Below are 18,075 nucleotides of genomic sequence, written 5' to 3' on the forward strand. Positions count from 1 at the left end.
GTGGAGAGACCCAGGTTGCAAAGAATGGAGGTCCTCAGTCGAACAGTCTGCCAGGAACCGAGGCTGCCAGCAACCAGGTGGATCCTTCAGCCCCTGCTGAACCTCAAGGAAGACTGCAGCTCCTACCAAGTTCTTGACAGACAACGTCATGAAAGATCCTGAACCAGAACCACACAGCTAAGCCACTCCTGAATTTCTAACCCTCAGAATGAGTGAGATAATAAATGTTTATTGTTTAAGGCTGCTTAGTTTTGGATATTTTGTCATGCAATAACAGATAACAAGTAGTGGTTTTCAAACATTCTATGACCCACTGAAAGAAACACATTTTCTTCAGCAACACATATACACTTATGCACACATATTCAAACATATATACAAGCATTGTTTCATGAAACAATTCTATATATGATGCACTCTGATATTTTCTTAGTTATTGTGTCCTATTTCATTCTGCTCCATTTAAAAGAAAATGATGATAATGATCCACTAAACTCATTTCACAATCTATACACAGTTATGTGGAGGAGTGCAGGAGAGAGGGGGAAGAAATAATAATTTCTTCTGTTTTGCCTGTCATTGGTTGATATTGTAAAAGCCATGACCTTAACTTCAAAGCCAGCTTAGTTTTGTGATTTAAACTACTCCCCTCTGTACAGAAGAGGTGCCAAATAAGTGCTGACTGTTTGATCCCTGCACTTCATTATGATTAGCAATAAGATTTCCAGATGATGCTGTGCATTATTTTTTTCTCTGTAATGTTTAATAAAATATTTTAGTCAAATAAAATTAGGAAAATATGATAAAAAACTTTTGTATTCATATTCCAGCTGAAAAATAAAACATTAGAAATACAAATGCAGCCCCTGTGTACCCCCTTTCCCATCCCAATCCCCTCTCCCCCACCCCATAGGTAATCCGTATCCTTGAGTTTTTGTTTCTCATTCCCATGCATGCATTTTATAGTTTTCTTACATAGGTATATACATATGTAGGCTTATTTTCACACAGGTTTATATTTCATAGAAAAGGCACCATAGTGTATATACCGTTTTTAATGTTTTTTGCTTGACATTGTGTCTCTGAGATTTATCCATTAATTCAAGTTCATTCATTTTAATTGCTCTATATTATTTCATTGTGTGCATGTACCAAAAGTCAATTGTCCATTCCTTCTGTAGAAAGTCATTTCGACTTTTTTTCCAATTCCAAAGAATACTCTGTGAACATTCTTACACATTTCTAGTTTACATTCTCTCTTGGATATATAAGTAGACTTGGAATTTCTTAAGGGAACAGTATTAAATACATAAACAACCCTGACAAAGTGCTCTTATTGGTTTTATCCTTGCCCCATCTTCAGAACTCATCCTAGAGGTCTGGATTTGTGTCTGTTTAGAAAGAGGGGGCAAGGAGTCAGGTTAAGAAAATGCAAAACAAAAAAAAAACCGAAATATCTGCTTCTTTTTGAACTAGGATCTGAAACAAGCCTAAGGAAATAATGAACTTTAGTCATTTTCAATAACTGTTGGAATGTCTTGACTCAAATTACCATTAACCCTTCTCCTTGTAACCTGCCTGTCAGAATCTATGGGCAGTGTTACCGTTTTTACCCATCATTGCAGGAACAAAATGTTGGCCTTGCCTGGTTCATCCAAGCTAGGTTTGGCAAACGTTTCCTGAAAAGGGCCAAATAGTAAACATGTTTAGGCTTTGTAGGCCTTGTGGTCTCTGTTGTGATTACTTAACCCTACCTTTTTATCATGAAAAGCAGCCACAGACAGCAGATACATGAATGAGCACGGCTGGGTTCCAATAAAACTTTATTCACAGAAACAGGCATTTGTAAATCCTGTGGGCCGGGTTTGGCCTGCAGGCTCTGGTCTGCTGGTCCCTGACTGAAGCAGAAGAAAATTTATACCAGCAATATGTAATGTTATACCTCAAACTGCAAACTTTAATCTGGTATGTTTCTCTTTTTAGATCAGCAACAATTCTAAAAACTGTCACCCGGTCCTGGTGAGTGTTAGATCCCAGAAGAAGAAACTAACATGTAGAAGGAGTTTCTAACTCAGGGTCCCCACAGCTTATCTCACAAGAAAACAGGTGCCCCATAAACTAAAGAATGAAGCTGTTCAAAGCTAGTCAAGGCTGTCTCAGTTGCAGCAGCGCCTCCAAGACGGATAAGGCAAAGACGGATATGCCCGTAAAATAAACAACCAAAAAGGTCTACTCTCCCTAGCTAGATAACGCAGCTGATTTCCTAAAAAGAATATTGTCTCAGAATTCTACAGACCAATCAGCCCCAAACTAGATAGGCACTTACCCAATTGAGGCACAGAACATCACAGCAGACACCCTACCCAACATGGGTACCTTTTTTTGTTAAAGTATGCTGCTCTCAGATAGAGAGCAGGAGCCATTATCTTTTTCTTCTTTTCTGCTGGTTCCCACCTGCTTTCTTCCTCTAATAAATCTTAAACTTTATACTTAAACTATGACTCACTGCATTGCATGAATTCTTGAATGGCTCCGAACCTAACAGTGAGAATATGGATAAGCAAGTAATTTCATATACTGCTGATAGGCTGGAAACTGGTGCCTTCATTTATTTCTTCAACAGCTGTAAATAGCGGTGAACCACATCATGGGCCACATACTCTTCTGGGTATTGGGGACATATCAATAAAATGCCTATGAACCCTGTCCTCAAGGCACTCATAGGGTAATGAAGGAGACAGATGTGAAAAATTATTAATTTTTAAAAAAAGTGGTGAAATGAAAATTACCATCAATCTCTTATTGAAAATATGTATCAGTGGCATGAGTATATCTAGCCAACAATGGCATCAGTAATTAAAAATCAATAACACTATTGGCTAACTCCAGGTGGAGGCATCAAATATATTTTTAACCTCATGTCAGAATTCTGTGTGGTTTAGAGGACTGAGTGCTGATTTGGCAGCCATCTAACAGACCTGGGCTTGGATCTTAGTTCTAGCACTTACTACCTGCAGAATCTTGATCATGCCTCTATCTTTTTAAATTTTAGCAGCCTACTGTGTGTATGGAGATAGTAACAGTACTCACCTTAAAAAGACTGTAATGAGCATTAAAGGAAATAGTGTGCATAAAGCACCCAGCACATAGCAGGTTCTACATAAATATCAGCCATCTACACTCATTCATTCAACAGCATTTGTTGAGCATCTCCTTTGTCCCTGGATTCATCCTAGGTGCTGTCCTACAGCTATCATTATCCTTATGATCTACTGTGATACCATTTAAGTCTCTGGTCAGCAGACAGCTTTACAAGTTGCAGAGGTCAGGCCAGGTCAGGTTTAACGGGTAATTATAGAGAAGTTTGTAGAATTCTGTAGAGATTTCTGGTGACCCCACCCACATGAAGGGCGCCCCCTGGAGTTGTGCAGTGCACAACCTGCGTGACTCTACACTGCAGTCTTATGTTCTTATCTCCTGCCTTGACCACCCTTAGAACTCTCCATGGAGCCCTCTCGTTCCCCACCTTACCTTGTCTCCCAGGGCCATATACACACTACTCATGGATGTGGCAATGGACTACCAACTCCAAACCTTCCCTACACCTTACCTCCAGGCACACACCGGAAACCATCTCCCTGATAACCAGGCTTGCACTGGCACATGAAGGAGCCTGGAGTGTTGTAGCAGACGGCGTCAGAGTGACATCGGCTTGGCTGGCATTCATCCACATCTACAAAACAGCAACCAGGCCCAGGGACAATGAGGCTTCTTCTGGAATTCATAGTTTACAAATAATTTAAGTTACTTGCCAAGCTCCATGAGAATATGATCTGGGAACAGTGAGTTGGAACTCATGAAACATTAATTATCAAGACACTTAACTCCTCAATTTCTATCTGTTGGGTTTACATATGTGTTTTACTTTGATGACAGTGTTTTCCTAAAAACTCAAGTTTGCAAATGGAATAAAAAGAGGAGGTTGTTCTGAATTATAAAATGATCTCTTCCTTCATAAACGAGAGCTTCAAAAATGTTTCTTTACCATGGTGTATCTGAGTGTTTGGGACAGATTATTAATTGCATGATTGGAAAACCTCAGAGATGAAAGAAAATTCACATGTTCGGTAAAGAAGAAAAAGTATCTTGGAAATTACCTATCTTAGAAAAAGTCTAGACTTCTCAGACATATTCTATTGTACACCGCTAAGTAGTTTTGCAAATCAGGAGACCTGGGGGAATGTTTACAGGTTATATGTGCTGGTTTGCATATATTATGTCCCCCAGAAAAAGCCATATTCTTTAATGCAATCTTGTGGGGGAAGACGTATTAGTGTTGATTAGATTGGAACCTTCTGATTAGGTTGTTTCCATGGAGATGTGACCCACCCAACTGTAGGTGATAACTCTGATTAGATAATTTCCATGGAGATGTGGCCCTGCCCATTCAGCGTGGGCCCTGATGGGTTTACTAGAGCACTATATAAGCTCAGACAGAAGGACCGAGCTTGCTACAGCCAAGAGGGACACTTTGAAGACATACAGGAGCTGAGAGAGGAGCTGCAGCTTACAGAGCAACATTTTGGAGATGGCCTTTAAAGGCAGACTTTTGCTCCAGAGAAGCTAAGAGAGGACAAACGCCCCAAGAGCAACTAAGAGTGACATTTTTGAGGAGGTGAAGCCTAGAGAGGAACATCCTGGAAGAAAGCCATTTTGAAACCAGAACTTTGGAGCATACGCCAGTCACGTGCCTTCCCAGCTAACAGAGGTTTTCCGGACACCACTGGCCATCCTCCAGTGAAGGTACCTGATTATTGATGCATTACCTTGGACACTTTATGGCCTTAAGCCTGTAACTTTGTAACTAAATAAAACCCCTTTATGAAAGCCGATCCATTTCTGGTGTTTTGCGAAAAGGCAACATTAGCAAACTGGAACATTATCTTACCTAAAATTATCTTTAAGAGCACCCAGGCAGCCAATATTGAGCTAATCTCAGATCTGAAAATTTCTCTTCAGTCATCTAATCAATAATGGAACTTTGCTGTTTAGGAGGAGAAGGTTAGAGCTGGCCAGTTGAATGACTATACATATCTTAATAAACTAGATGCTAGCATTTAAATTCTGTGCATGTAAGGATTATTCCTCTTTTCATGAAAGATAAACAATATCCTCAGTTCCTAACAGAGAGCAGTCTGATTGTTGCCTGTGCCGGTTTGAGTGTATTGTGTTCCCCAAATGCCATTATCTTTGTGGTCTTGTGTGGGGCAGAAGTTTTTGGTGCTGGTTGGATTTGCTTGAAATGTGCCCCACCCAGCTGTCGGTGATAATTTTGATGAGATGTTCCCATGGAGGCTTGGCCCCACCCATTCGGGGTGGGCCTTGATAGGTAGAGCTATATAAATGAGCTGACTCAAAGAGGAAAGAGAGTGCAGCTGGGAGTGATGTTTTGAAGAGGAGCAAGCTTGCTAGAGAGGAACGTCCTGGGAGAAAGCCGTTTTGAGGCCGGAGCTTTGGAGCAGATGCCAGCTACCTTCCTAGCTAACAGAGGTTTTCCGGAGGCCATTGGCCATCATCCGGTGAGGGTACCCGATTGCTGAGGTGTTACCTTGGACGCTTTGTGGTCTTAAGACTGTAACTGTGTAGTGAAATAAACCCCCGTTTTATAAAAGCCTATCCATCTCTGGTGTTTTGCATTCTGCAGCATTAGCAGACTAGGACATTGCCTGAATGAGTCATACCAAACAAAGTAGTACTGGGAGGCCAAGTGTCTTCACCAATGAAAGCTGCCTCCAAAATTAAGTGCAAAGTTCAAATGACCAGAGAGATGTAGAAGCGGCCTATTCCCCCACAGAGTTAAGGCAGCAATTCTCTTATATTTGGGCGTGAGTTGGTAAGGAACATATGATAGGTACTACTTAGGGAACTTTTTCAGGTTAGTTTCTTGGTAAAGAGAGAAAAATCCAGGTGACCACGCACCTCGACAGGCTCGGCCGTCCCCGGAGAAGCCTGGCAAACAGGAGCAGATGTAGGAAGAGCCTCCTGTGTAGACACACCGGGCCCGCTGGGGTATGTCGCAGTCATGAAGGCCTGTTGTACAGTAGTCGATGGGTTGCTGGTCCACAACAGCTTTAGAACAAAAGGTGGATACGTGACATTTGAAAGAAAGTCCGCCAGAACCCTTCCAAGCTCCTTCCACACCAATAGCTTAGTCCACTGGGGCTTGATAAAGAGGGCCAGTACCTGGACCCCAGACCTCTGGCCATCACTTCAGGCTTCACCCGCTGCTCACCACTGGTCTGGCACTTCTGGTTTTCACCCTGTCCCCTTCCACCTGGATTCTGCCTCTGACCAGTCTTTGCAGACGGGCACTGCGGTTGGTCATTCAGCCTGGCTTTCAACCTCAGTTCCACCCCAGGGTCTGTCTCAGGTCGCTCTCCATCCCAGGTCCCCAAAACAGGTCCTGAGAACCCAACTTTCCCTTAATCTGGATGGGGAGTTGGAACATCTACAGATGTGCACACTTCCTATGGCAACTCTGTTAGTAGAGAGTTGGAAGCTAAGGTTTTGAGACTTCAGTGTGGTATCTTCTAGCCTTTGCCCACTCTGGGCAGGTGGAACACTCACTGCAAGTGCCTAAGTCAAAATCATCCACTTCCCACCAAGGAAGAAGAAAGACACTTTTCACAGCTGTGAGAGTGTTGGTAGAAAGAAAGAATGTGGGACTTCGGGGCAGGCAGCCCTGGATTTATGTCACCTACTCATGTCAATCACACGGCATTGGGTAAATCATGTAACTTGGAGCCTCTCGTTCCTCATCTGAAAGCAGGAATTACTTCCAGCATGCCAGGTACAGCAAGGGTCAGTACGTACCCAACAGATGGGGCTATCGTTTTCTAATGGGCCCTGATGATAGAGTCCATGGAATGAGGGTTTAGGAAGTAGATAAATGACATAAGAGGTTAGCCAACAATACCCCATCTTGTGCTCTTGCCTCAAGATGGAAGTCAAGGGCTAGAATTAGGAGGGTGATTCCCAGTGGCGGGTTCAGGTACCCTGGGGTTACTAAGGTACCATGGAGCTTCAGGTTTTGAGTAAAGTACTTAGAGCCAGGAATGACTCCCATTCCTCGCAACATCAGAACAGGATCTTTTCCTTCCAAGGGGTCCCAAGTATTTGGATTATGCCAGATACAGGAGGGCTCCTTGTCTTCCCCCTTAATGAGCCTTCTGAAGATAAATTCCATCTTATCTTGCATCAAGCGCTTTGAGAGAAAGACCGAGAACTCTGGGGATGCATAGGGGACTGGTAAAGATAGGGATACTCTTCAAAGGTCTGTGCCAAAGGAAGAGGTTAGCAAAGCATTGAAGGGTGCAGGCCTGGCCTGCGGACTTAGCAGCTTAGACTCCTGAAGTCAAGAATGTTAACTAACTTCTGTAGGAAAGGTACCATCAAACCAAGTCTTCTGGGCCAAAGGGTGGTGAGATTTTAAATTGTAACAAGTGGTCCAAAGGTGGGTAGAAAACTTCTGGGTGGAAAATAGCAATGTACCTAATCAGGCCAAGAACGCACGCTTCTTTCTTTGGGGCCCCTCTCTTCTGTCTACTCCCTCACTTGTTACCATTTCTAATGTTCATCTTTTTCTAGGGTTTCCTTCACCCCCTTTCTCCCAGCACCTTCAGGTAGCAAACTGTAGAAGGGAATATTCTCAAAGAACTGGACAAAAGGTAGGGTGAAAATATTCCTACTGTGGACATAACGAGGAAATGAGTCCAACCCCAATTCCCTTTCTCTATCTCTCACATCAAACATTTACGTCATTTATGGCTCGTATGTTACTATTTTATAGATGGTGTTTTCTCAGAGTCTCTTAATTACAGAGTGGGCTCTTACTATTAGTGAGTTTCGGTCTTAACTTCCCCAGGCTTTATCTTCCTGCTGAACCATCATTTTCACAAGTGTTTCTGTAATCCTCAAATAATTTATAGAATAAAGCAGCTTATAAGTTAATTTTAAAATCATGCTTTCCTTTATGCCAGATTGTTCAAGCTAAAGCTATTTTATTCTTATAAAGGCTGAAAAAGTCAGCTCTGCAATTGGTTTACTTTTGCCTCTTTAATTTTTTAAAATAAAATGAAGCCTTTTAAACTAACGTCTTCACATTACTTAAAAATAAAATATTTCCTAAGGGCTCTTTATAGTCACTGCATCCTCCATAGCCCTGGTAGATTACCTCCAATCCTTACACAAAAGGACTTTATAAATCCAACTGATGATGTTCATCCAAAGAACTAACTTCTGTAAGAAAGTTAGCATCAAACAGAGTCTTAAAGAGCCAAAGGGTCGTCAGATTTTAAATTGCTACAAGTGGTCCAAATGTGAGTAAAAAATTCTGGCTGGAAAACAGTAACCCAGAATTTTTTTTAAGACCAGAACACAGTCAGTGCCCCCATCAATATGAAACAGGAGCTGCTGCTCCGACAACATAACGGAGACCTAACAGGCGAGAGGGGACACAGTATGTGTGGCGTGTTTTTCTCAGAGATTCCTAATCTTGCCAAGTGGCAACTGACCCCCAACCCCTGGCCCTGCCCATCTGACCTTAACGCGAAGCTGCTGGGTTGGAACAGAGGAGGAAAGGTTTACAAAGGAGAGAACACTGGGCTCCAAATGGCAACTTAAGATTCTAAGTGAGGATGTAACTTTTCTAGTTCCTTCGTTTCTGAAGAGAACCCTGGAGAAAGAATGTGCCAATCTTGAGACAGCGCCCACCTGGCAGCAGCCCCCGGGAGCTCACACGCAGGCAGGTCGCGGCCGGGAAAGAGGCAACAGAGACGTCCAGAGGAAGGAACACAAACCAAGGGCAAGAAGTCACTTATAAGGAGGAGGAAAGGTGGAGTGTAGAGAGCTCTAAATGAGGTAGTTTTAAACAACTGCTACTTTTAATAGATGCACTGAAAGAAAATTTCTGAACAATATGACTGGCAAGGGAAGTAGAACATGAATCTTGGGTGGGCCAAGGCTAAGAGGGGCTTTACTTCAGCATTTTGCCCAAGGCTGGCCCCATTCCTGCCCTGACAAAGGTGACCCAGTGAGGGCTGAGTGGGGGCTACAGTTTCCCCATATTCTGCATGATCCAGTCATGCAGCATGGGGCTGTGTCCACTCAGGGCGGCATCTATGTCTTTGCACAAAGGTAACCTACTGGCAAGCTGAGGCCTTTTTTTTCTTCATACAAACATAACCTGCATGTTCAGATTAACTGTGAAAGTTTGCCTCCCATGGAAAAGAGAAAGCCACAGGTTTTTGGAAGATGCCAAATTTGGAAACACAAAACAGGCCTCCCATCAGGAATAACAATCCTCATGACAAGATAATCACACCTGGCAAGCCCTCCAGGTCTGGTTGTGTCCCCAGTGATGAGGGCTCCCCAGCGCCCCCTGCAGGTGGCCAAGGGCAGAGCCCGCCTCCTTACCTGTCGGGATTCTTTCCTCACCTTCCCTGCTCTGTGGTCTACGAGAGAGAAACCTTCCCAACCCAGGCTTCCTACCTAGGATACTGTTTTAACAAGGAATCCTGGGAGAGGTGATACTGACCACTAAATTATCCACTGGCAAAGCCAGAATTATTTGTTTGAATGTATTCAGGCAGACTCGGTCTTACCGTTAGCCATGTCTCTGTGCAGTAAGTCTCAACGGGGGCTATTAACAGAGGTAGGAGCCGAGTGGGATGGAATGGCATGGGGTCAACAGACCACGGGCAAATTAGGAAACCTCATGATATCAGGTCTCAATAGAACTTAATGATCATCCAGTGGTTTTCACACTTGCTCTTAAGCAATGGAACCTATTTTTCAAACAATTTCTCCTACTGGCTTCCCTGAGAACTGGCTTCTCCTCATAGCCCCTCTGAGAACTTCCAAGGGCTCCACGAGCACAGCTGGAAAACCAGTGATCCAATTCCATCACCTCATTTTACAGTTGAGGAATGGGGGCCTAGAAAGTTAAAGTTTCTTTCTCAAAAGCACATGTTTTAGAGATTACCAAGGGCTGGGGGAAGGGGAAAGGGAGAGTTATTGCTTAATGGGCACAATTTCTGTTTGGGGTGATGACAAACTTTTGGTAATGGGTAGTGGTGATTACCATTTACATTGTAAATCTAATACCACCAAACTGCACTCTTAAAAATGGCTTCAATGGCAATTCTATGTTATTTATAAGTTAATACCATACAATGTTTTTTAAAAATCAAATGTCCAGGAGGGGACATTTGCAATACCACCTGCCTGCACCCTGCCCTGCCCTTCCAGTGAGTGTGGGAATCAGGAACAGAATGGGATCCAGAAACCCAGGGCAGGCGACCTATCCTGAGGACAGCCCGCTTCACACACACCTGCCCCAGGGTGGATCTCAAAACATCAGCACCCAAGGGTGAAAGTAGCCACCATTCAAGTTTGAACCAAAATGTAAGCAGAGTTGTGACTGAAAGTTTACTTTCAAGTCTCTTTCCCCTCAAAAAGCAAAGAAGGAAGTCAGGCCGAATACACAGAAATTGATGTTCTCTATTGGAAAAAAAAAAAAAAAAAAGAAGTAATTTTTGCAGAGCTGAAATCTCAACTCTGAAAAGAGCAGTGGCCTCTCTAAGCTCACAGATGTTTGGGTCACACTCAAAGTATGAGAACTGCCTGTTCCCTCCCACCCCGGAGAAACCACCTCACCCTGGGACCTCGGCAGCCTCGTTCCAGCTTCAAGACGGAGCTAATTGAGAGTGTGCTCGAGTTCAGTAAACAAGCAGGGAGGGACAGAGACAGTTCACTGATATCATAAAAGAGGAATGTTTTAAGCAAGGAAGCACATGTTGAGTTCAGATGTCCCACTCAGTATGCTGCCTCCAGACCTGGAAATCTCCAAGAATCTTTGAACTTAAAATTCTTGGGATGAACAAGTCAAATTGCAGCAGTAGGAAAAAGAGGAAAAATTTAGCCAATCTGGCTCTCTATGACTGGTCCATCCTCTTCATCAAAATCACATTGACCAAAAGCATAATTAATAATTAATAGCATCAACTAACTTATTTCAATAATGCTAAGATGTTATGCTACTACTTGTGACTTGTAAAAATAAAATCCATAAATAGGATGCCCCTGAATGGATTTTTAGATTCAATCTAAGACAAGGAACTCAGGTGGAATTCAGTCTCAGGCAGGTAAGGACACAAGTGTCTGTAGGATGGTCCCTTGATGTAATTCCAAGATCTAAATGTTTTAAGAACTATTAAAAGTACAATAAAAAGAATTTGAAGGCATTTTATAAGAAGAAAAAATAATGCAAAAGCTTGCAAGCTTGTTAAAATTAAACAGGTGAGGTGATGGCATTACCAGAGAAGACAGCAATATTGATCATTCCTTGTACAGCTGAGTGAGTCTCCATGTGGATGGAGGACAGGGACTAAGTCTCATTCATCTTTGTACGCTGCCCTCTCCAAACCCCAAACCCAGCACCTTTTATCTCAGCCTGGCTAATTACCTGGGACAGTAACTTGCACAAAGGAGGTAGCAAGTGCCTTATAAACGATGTTTTGAATTAGCAGGGAAAAGTTACGTGGACGACTTACCCACACACGTTCCTTCGTCTGAAAACTGATAGCCCTCCATGCACTCACAGCGGAAGGTTCCTGGGTGATTATTGCAGATCGCATGGCTCCCACACACAGAGGGCTGTTCTGAACATTCATTGATATCTGCAGTGAATTGGAAAAAAAATTACTGACTTATTTTAACCCCTTCACTGAATATAATAAAAAAAAATTTCTGTTCCAGGTATGCATTAATTTTAAAACAAATTTTCTTATATTCCATCGTAGCATTAAATAAGATTTTTTTTCTGTGTATAGCTTTATCTAGAGAGAGAACTCAAGGTCTTTTTCCTAAGTAAACACGTGTAAGTAAACATGTGTTGGTTCCCCCACCCCCACTCTGGACTTGGTTGCTAAGCCTGGGATCCAAGCATACGTATCAGTAACATCTCAGAAGGATGAAGAGACAAGTGTGTAGGCTCTGAGAAGGCTCCTAAACTAGAGAGAATATTTAAATATGCTACTGTTCAAAAATACTACCTTTCACCAATTATAGTTACAAAGAGAAGTTGAATAATCTCAAGCCTAATCATGAATTTTTAAATGTTATCTAGAGCTTAATGGACTAAAAGGAAAGCTATTATCTGATAAGATCATAAATTAGCTAGTAGGGTGAAGTCCTTTCATATGACAATAATATAGCCATCCCCATGGGATAAAGTAGACCAAAACCTGTCTCTACTGGAGTTGGACCTACCTAAATTCAAATCCTGCCTCCTTCATTTACTACTGTGTGCTCTTGGGCAAGTTACTTTAGTCAGCATCAGTCTCCCCACTGGTAAATAAGCATAATAATACTCAAGTGAGGGGTTCTAAGGATGACAGAAGATGGATGTTGACCAGAAGAGCACCTATCATGCACAAGAGATTTATCTATTCATATAATAACTAGAGATTCATCCTATATCACCAGCCATGTGGATGTATTTGACTGATGCTGGGGACATGGACCTCAAATGGCCACTAGGCTTTGGGGGCCAGTTCGTGGCTACCACCTATGGTAAGGCTGCTTGGCTCAGACAAGAAACTGAGCTAACCCGTCATTACCCTGGGACTACCTGTCTGCTGATGGGTCACAATGAACACAGCCACACAAGGTCCTTCCCATGAAAAACTCATACTCAGAGTGTACAGTTACTTCTGGAGTTTCTAGAACTCTGGGGGTATACGTGAGGGCAATTTCATAATGGCTGAGACAAAAGACTGCCCAACTCCATCTTTATGTGGCTCTTTCACACTTGAGAGACAAAGCTGCTGATTTCTACTCTAGCCAGTCCCTTTGTTGGTGAGACAAATGTCTGCTGGCTCACTGGACTACACTGCACAAGACAAGCATCTCTGTCACATCAGCCCTGTAATTTGTCTCAAACCAAGGCAAAAACCCAAACAAATGCTGCTCAGCTTTTTGAAAGTATACCAAACGTGTGTTTCCATGAAATGTTTAAGACACAGTCTCAAGGAAGAAGACTGTGCCAGGCACAGCTGGGAGGTCATGGAACAAAGTCCCTCGCAAAGTCGCCTGTTCCACAAGCTGCAACTGGAGGGAGACATTCAGCAACTGCAGACTTCACAGCTCCATCTACCAGCCACTGCTCCAATAACATGGGAGAATAGAGATTATTTCAGCTTCCCTATCTCTCACACCACAGATCTCAGAGGAAATTCCCAGTGCAGATGTTTTGGACACACTGTACAGATTGCAGAATTCAATAACTTCGATCTGACTGCCACAGCAGTTTTCCATCAAGGAGACAGCAAAATCACCAGAGGGACTTTTTCAAGTTGTATTCCTCTCAGAGAGGATTTAAAGGGAAGCTGAGTTTTTTAAAAGCTTTTTAGTTCATTAGGAGGTTGCTCTTCCCTCAGGCCACACCTCCAGAACCACTGGCAAAGAATCTCAGGGACCATGGGATGGGGACAGAATGGTCTCCTGCTACAACTGCCACCTCTAAGCAGGTCTACATGTGTGAACCAGGCTGGAAGACACCTTTTCTTTAGAGACCAGCCTCTAGCAATTGCTCCACTAATACCTCACGGCCCTTGCAGTTCAGAAGTTCTTTCTAAGATCTGATTTAAATCCTCCCTTCTGTAAATTAAGGCCAGGACTTTAATCCTTTCTGTAGGGAAGATGTTGAATTGCTGATAACTGCTTCTCAAAAATATCATGGTATCTTCTTGAAGATCATTATTATTATTATTCAGTATCTGGTCAACTTCTTCTCTGGGAAGAGATTTCCTTGTTCCATAAAACACTCTCTAACCCAACAGGAAAACCACAAATAATTCTTATAATCATTTTTTACTTCCTTTTTTACTTTTTTCAGAGTGGCTACTTTTCACATGCTCAACCACTATGAATTTCTCCAATTTGTCCCTTTTATAAAGGGCAGGCTCTTTGAGGAGAAGAGTCTTGTTGTTGACTTGTTAAATACCTTATGTGTACTCAAAATAACATTCAATGAGGTATTAACCCAAACTATCTGTACAGACTTCAATTTGAGAAATATGTGAGTTCCATATTTTTTTTTTTTTTTTTTTTTTTGCCAGGCACCAGAGCTCTGTCAGTCAACTGATAATCTCCTCAAGCTACGTTGGAGACTCACCTTCTGATGTTTAACCAAAGCCAGTCTTGTTTCAGACAGCATATTTCATTATATCAATGCCTCGCCCCCTGAATTCCAAAAGCACATCCTCGTGGAAAGGATGAGCTCTCATCCTCTTCTGTGGCACTTCCCATGTCAAAATAACGCCCCAAGTGATGTGCTTAATGCAATTTCTTATTGTCTCTGTGCATTACACTTTGAGGCATGGTCTAGTGACCCAGAACAATAAATAGCTCTCTGGGAAAATATCTACATTCCACAGGACTAATATGCCAGAGCAAAGACTAACCAGAGTTTGGCCCACATGCGACCATCTGTCTTCCTGCATGAGGCCTTTGGGGGATTTTCTATGATAGCAACAGATTACGCCCAGTCTGATGGACTGTGAAGCACTCTCGCTACAACAAGCTCACATACCAAGAGCAGACGTTAGGCAGAAGGTCACACGGTTTCAGCAGCAGCAGGTTGGGGTGTTTCCCCACTTTCTTAGAATTCAGCTGGCTTATGAAGTTGGAATGAGGTGGCATAAAGCCTTCGAGTGTGTGTTCCCCACCCCTGCCTAATGTCTGTCCCTGTCTTTGTGACCCTGTGGGGTTCTGCTCACACCAGGCAGAGTCGTTTTGCTTCCAACTGGCTATGCCATTTCAGCCATTCAAAACTGTTGGGCTCTTTTTGGAAATATTATGCAATGCTGATGAAGAGAGGAGAGGAAGTATATCTCCTCCCCAGTGATGGGTTATAAGGCAAGCAAGTCTCAGATAGAACTCTACCATATGCACAAAGTTATGAGCAAGCAGGCCAAACAACCAGACAACCTGCTCCTGGTATTTGAGATGTTCCAATGAGCACCTGGCAAGAAAGTTTCACTCTGAAGCAAATACGGCAATCCCCTGACAGCAGGATCTGCCAACCTTCAAGTTAAACCAGCAGACCAAATCCTCCATTAACTTGGGGGGAGAAGGGGTGGTTTTTCCATCTGAGGTCCTGTTCCCAGGCCACAAGGCTGCCAGGCTCTCCAAATTCTTACACCCCTTTCATGCAAGAGCAGAAGGGGCTGCTCATCTTTCTAGCCAACTCTACATCTGTGCACCATTCATTTCACCTGGGAAAGGTATTTCTAACATTCCTTATGTAATTAGTGAGCCCCCTGTTGCAGATTTAGATAGCACTCATGGAAGCATTTGATGTTCTCGCAGTCGTTGCCTCTGGTGTTTGGGTTCTTTGTTCACTTGGGAGGCAACGAACATCCCCTCGGTAATGGATTAAAATTAAATGACACTTATACAAGCATGTAACCATCAAGTTTTCTAGCATGAAAGAATTTGAAATTTAATTATAATTAATAAAACAAGTGTAACAAGAAGTCAGGGCCATGCAGACCCTCGAGTCAGAGACCTGAGTTCACATACAGTTTTGTCATTTGCTTAATGAGCCTCAGTTTCCACATCTATAAAAAGAGGAATAAAATAATTCATCTCATGAGCGTTAGAAAATGAAATGAGGCAATGCCTGTGAAGTACCTCATACAAAAAGTGCCTGGGTAAATTACAGCTAAAGTTACACTGTGAGTGTTATAAACGACACTGGCTTTAGCTTCCTTTCATGTTCCTTTTGTGAATTCTACTCTGCTGCTTCGAGTCAGCAGGTTTGCTCAGATGAGAGACAAGGGGCAGGAACCCCAACGTTCCCAAGGGAACACAGAGCATGTAGCTTTAATGATCCGGGCCTGTCCGTCAGTATTTATCTCACCCCTGCTTCCCAGCTCACAGGCTATCATCGCCTCACTCAGCCCTCAGTGTTACAGAGTCCAGACGCTTCCCCCAGGCCCCCCGAGTCAGAGCGGAGGGCTGTACCGTAGCAGGTCCATCCGTCTCCTCGAAAGCCAACGGAGCACTCGCAGGAGAACTGCATCCCGGAGCTGGGGCGACACGCAGCGTTGGCGTCACACCCGTGGGTGCCTATGTAGCAAGGATTCTGAAGGGCATCGGGGGAGCCCTCTGTGAAGGCAGAGACATTTACATGAAGTGAGTATTCAGGAATTCTTACAGATTCCCTCCCTCCACAGACAGTAAGCACAACGGTTGACCAAGAAGGTGATGCTATGAGGGGAAACCAGCTTACTCCCTGTATAACCCTAGGGCAGGGGTCAGCAAACTACATCCTCTGGCCTGCTGCCTGTTTTTATAATAAAGTTTTATTGGAAACCAGCCACACCCATCTGCTTACATTTGGTCTACAGCCGCTTTTGTGCTACAACAGCAGAACTGAGATGTTGCAACAATGACCGTATGGGTGGCAAAGCCTAAAATATTCACTATCTGGACATTTTAAGAAAAAAATTGCTTACCACCTGATGCTTAGCACCATAGCTATAAAAGGAAGGAGAATGACACTTTCTTCCCTCTGCTTTAAGGAGCTAAAGTAAGAATAAACTGGGTCAGCTGGAGAAGTGACTTGGGTCTGGAGTCAACTGAAAAAGAGAAAGACTTCAGTCCCTGGACCCCAAATACGCATGACCCTGGGGCTAAAGGCTTTGGACGAAATGAAGTCTGACACTAAGATGTCATGACACCTCCCAAAACCCCAACTCCTTCCATGCAGCCAAAAGGACCCACAGACCAGAACACAAGATCAGTGATGTGTAGTAACAGGGCAGAGTTCATTTTAGGCTCTGAGCCCGACTTTTATCAGTGGTATCTAGATTTCTTCAGGCCCTGAGCACACGATTCCTTTCGAGATTGAGTATTAGAGCATTTAAAAAGCACTGCCAAGGCCAGCTCTAGCCTTTGGATGGCCCACTGTGTAGAGTAATTCAATAGGTTAGCATTCTTCACTCTACCTCCAATAGTATCTTGAATAGGTCTTAGCTTAGAAGGACAGGCACAACCAGGTTACCTAAGAATCACAGATGGCAAGACATTTTAGCGTATCCTTCTCCTTCTACAGACTGAGAACGAGAGACCAAAACACCACCTCCAAGAGCAGAGATTTAATGTTCATGTGTGAGCACCTAGGGAGACATATACTGGCCCATGCACGATGCCTACCAATCTCGACAGCCAAGTCACTCACCCCTCACAGGACCAATAGAGTTGCTTAGAGCATATCGCAAGATCCTCTCCTCCTGGTTGTACAGGACAAACACACTGTCCACAGAGAGCTGCTGGGTGCTGGGCAGGGCCGGCCGAGAGTCGTCGTGAACGCACTCCTGGAAGGTGATGGTCTGCCGCCACTGGTAAGTGTAGGTGTGCGCGGGGGCGGCCCCATCTCGCTCAGGCTCCGTCACTGTGTACTCCCGGGTGGAGGAGGATGTGATCACTGGAGGCGAGGAGGATGGAGGTATATGGCAGGAAGTCAGAGGAGACGCCTTTAAAGATGCAGGAGCTCTGAGACCACCTGCAGTCTCCTCTGGACATCATGCCACCAGATGAGAGGCCAGATGGGACAGGTTAAATAGGGAGATTTATTTCTGGGTTGGGACCCATTCTGTTACCTAGATATCCCAAATATTATTGGCATGATTTACATTATGACTGTTGGTTTTTCTCATCAAATGATTCTCTAGAAGTTCTAATATGATGCTCAGAACCCACCCAGGGAGTAGTAATAAAGACTAACAGGAAGATCACAGACTTGGTAGGGATTGAACTGAATTCAATCCCTTGAGCCACTGCTTGCATACTGTGTGACCGTGGGCTGGTTCCTCAATTCTCTGAGCCTTGGTTTCCTTCACAAAATGGGTTTGGGTGAGAATTCAATGAGATGCCCTATGCAAAATCCCTGGAATTGAGCTAATACTATCACAATATTAAACCACCATTCATTGAGCATTTACTATG

The 18,075-nt window shown here is 43.5% G+C and overlaps 1 protein-coding gene across 1 annotated transcript in view; it reads right to left on the reverse strand.

The window, feature by feature from the left end:
• The window catches only part of NID1 (nidogen 1), an 82,248-nt gene that overhangs the window by 26,839 nt on the left and 37,334 nt on the right, over positions 1-18,075 (reverse strand). The window contains exons 8-12 of the mRNA XM_037821626.1: positions 17,309-17,554; positions 16,090-16,233; positions 11,613-11,738; positions 5,980-6,129; positions 3,611-3,733 (exon numbers count right to left, since the gene is read on the reverse strand). Coding sequence (XP_037677554.1) covers positions 3,611-3,733; positions 5,980-6,129; positions 11,613-11,738; positions 16,090-16,233; positions 17,309-17,554 — 789 coding nt within the window. The remainder of the gene's footprint in view (positions 1-3,610; positions 3,734-5,979; positions 6,130-11,612; positions 11,739-16,089; positions 16,234-17,308; positions 17,555-18,075) is intronic.

The sequence above is a fragment of the Choloepus didactylus genome, chromosome 2 (assembly GCF_015220235.1).
Source record: "Choloepus didactylus isolate mChoDid1 chromosome 2, mChoDid1.pri, whole genome shotgun sequence".
Classification (NCBI taxonomy): domain Eukaryota; kingdom Metazoa; phylum Chordata; class Mammalia; order Pilosa; family Megalonychidae; genus Choloepus; species Choloepus didactylus.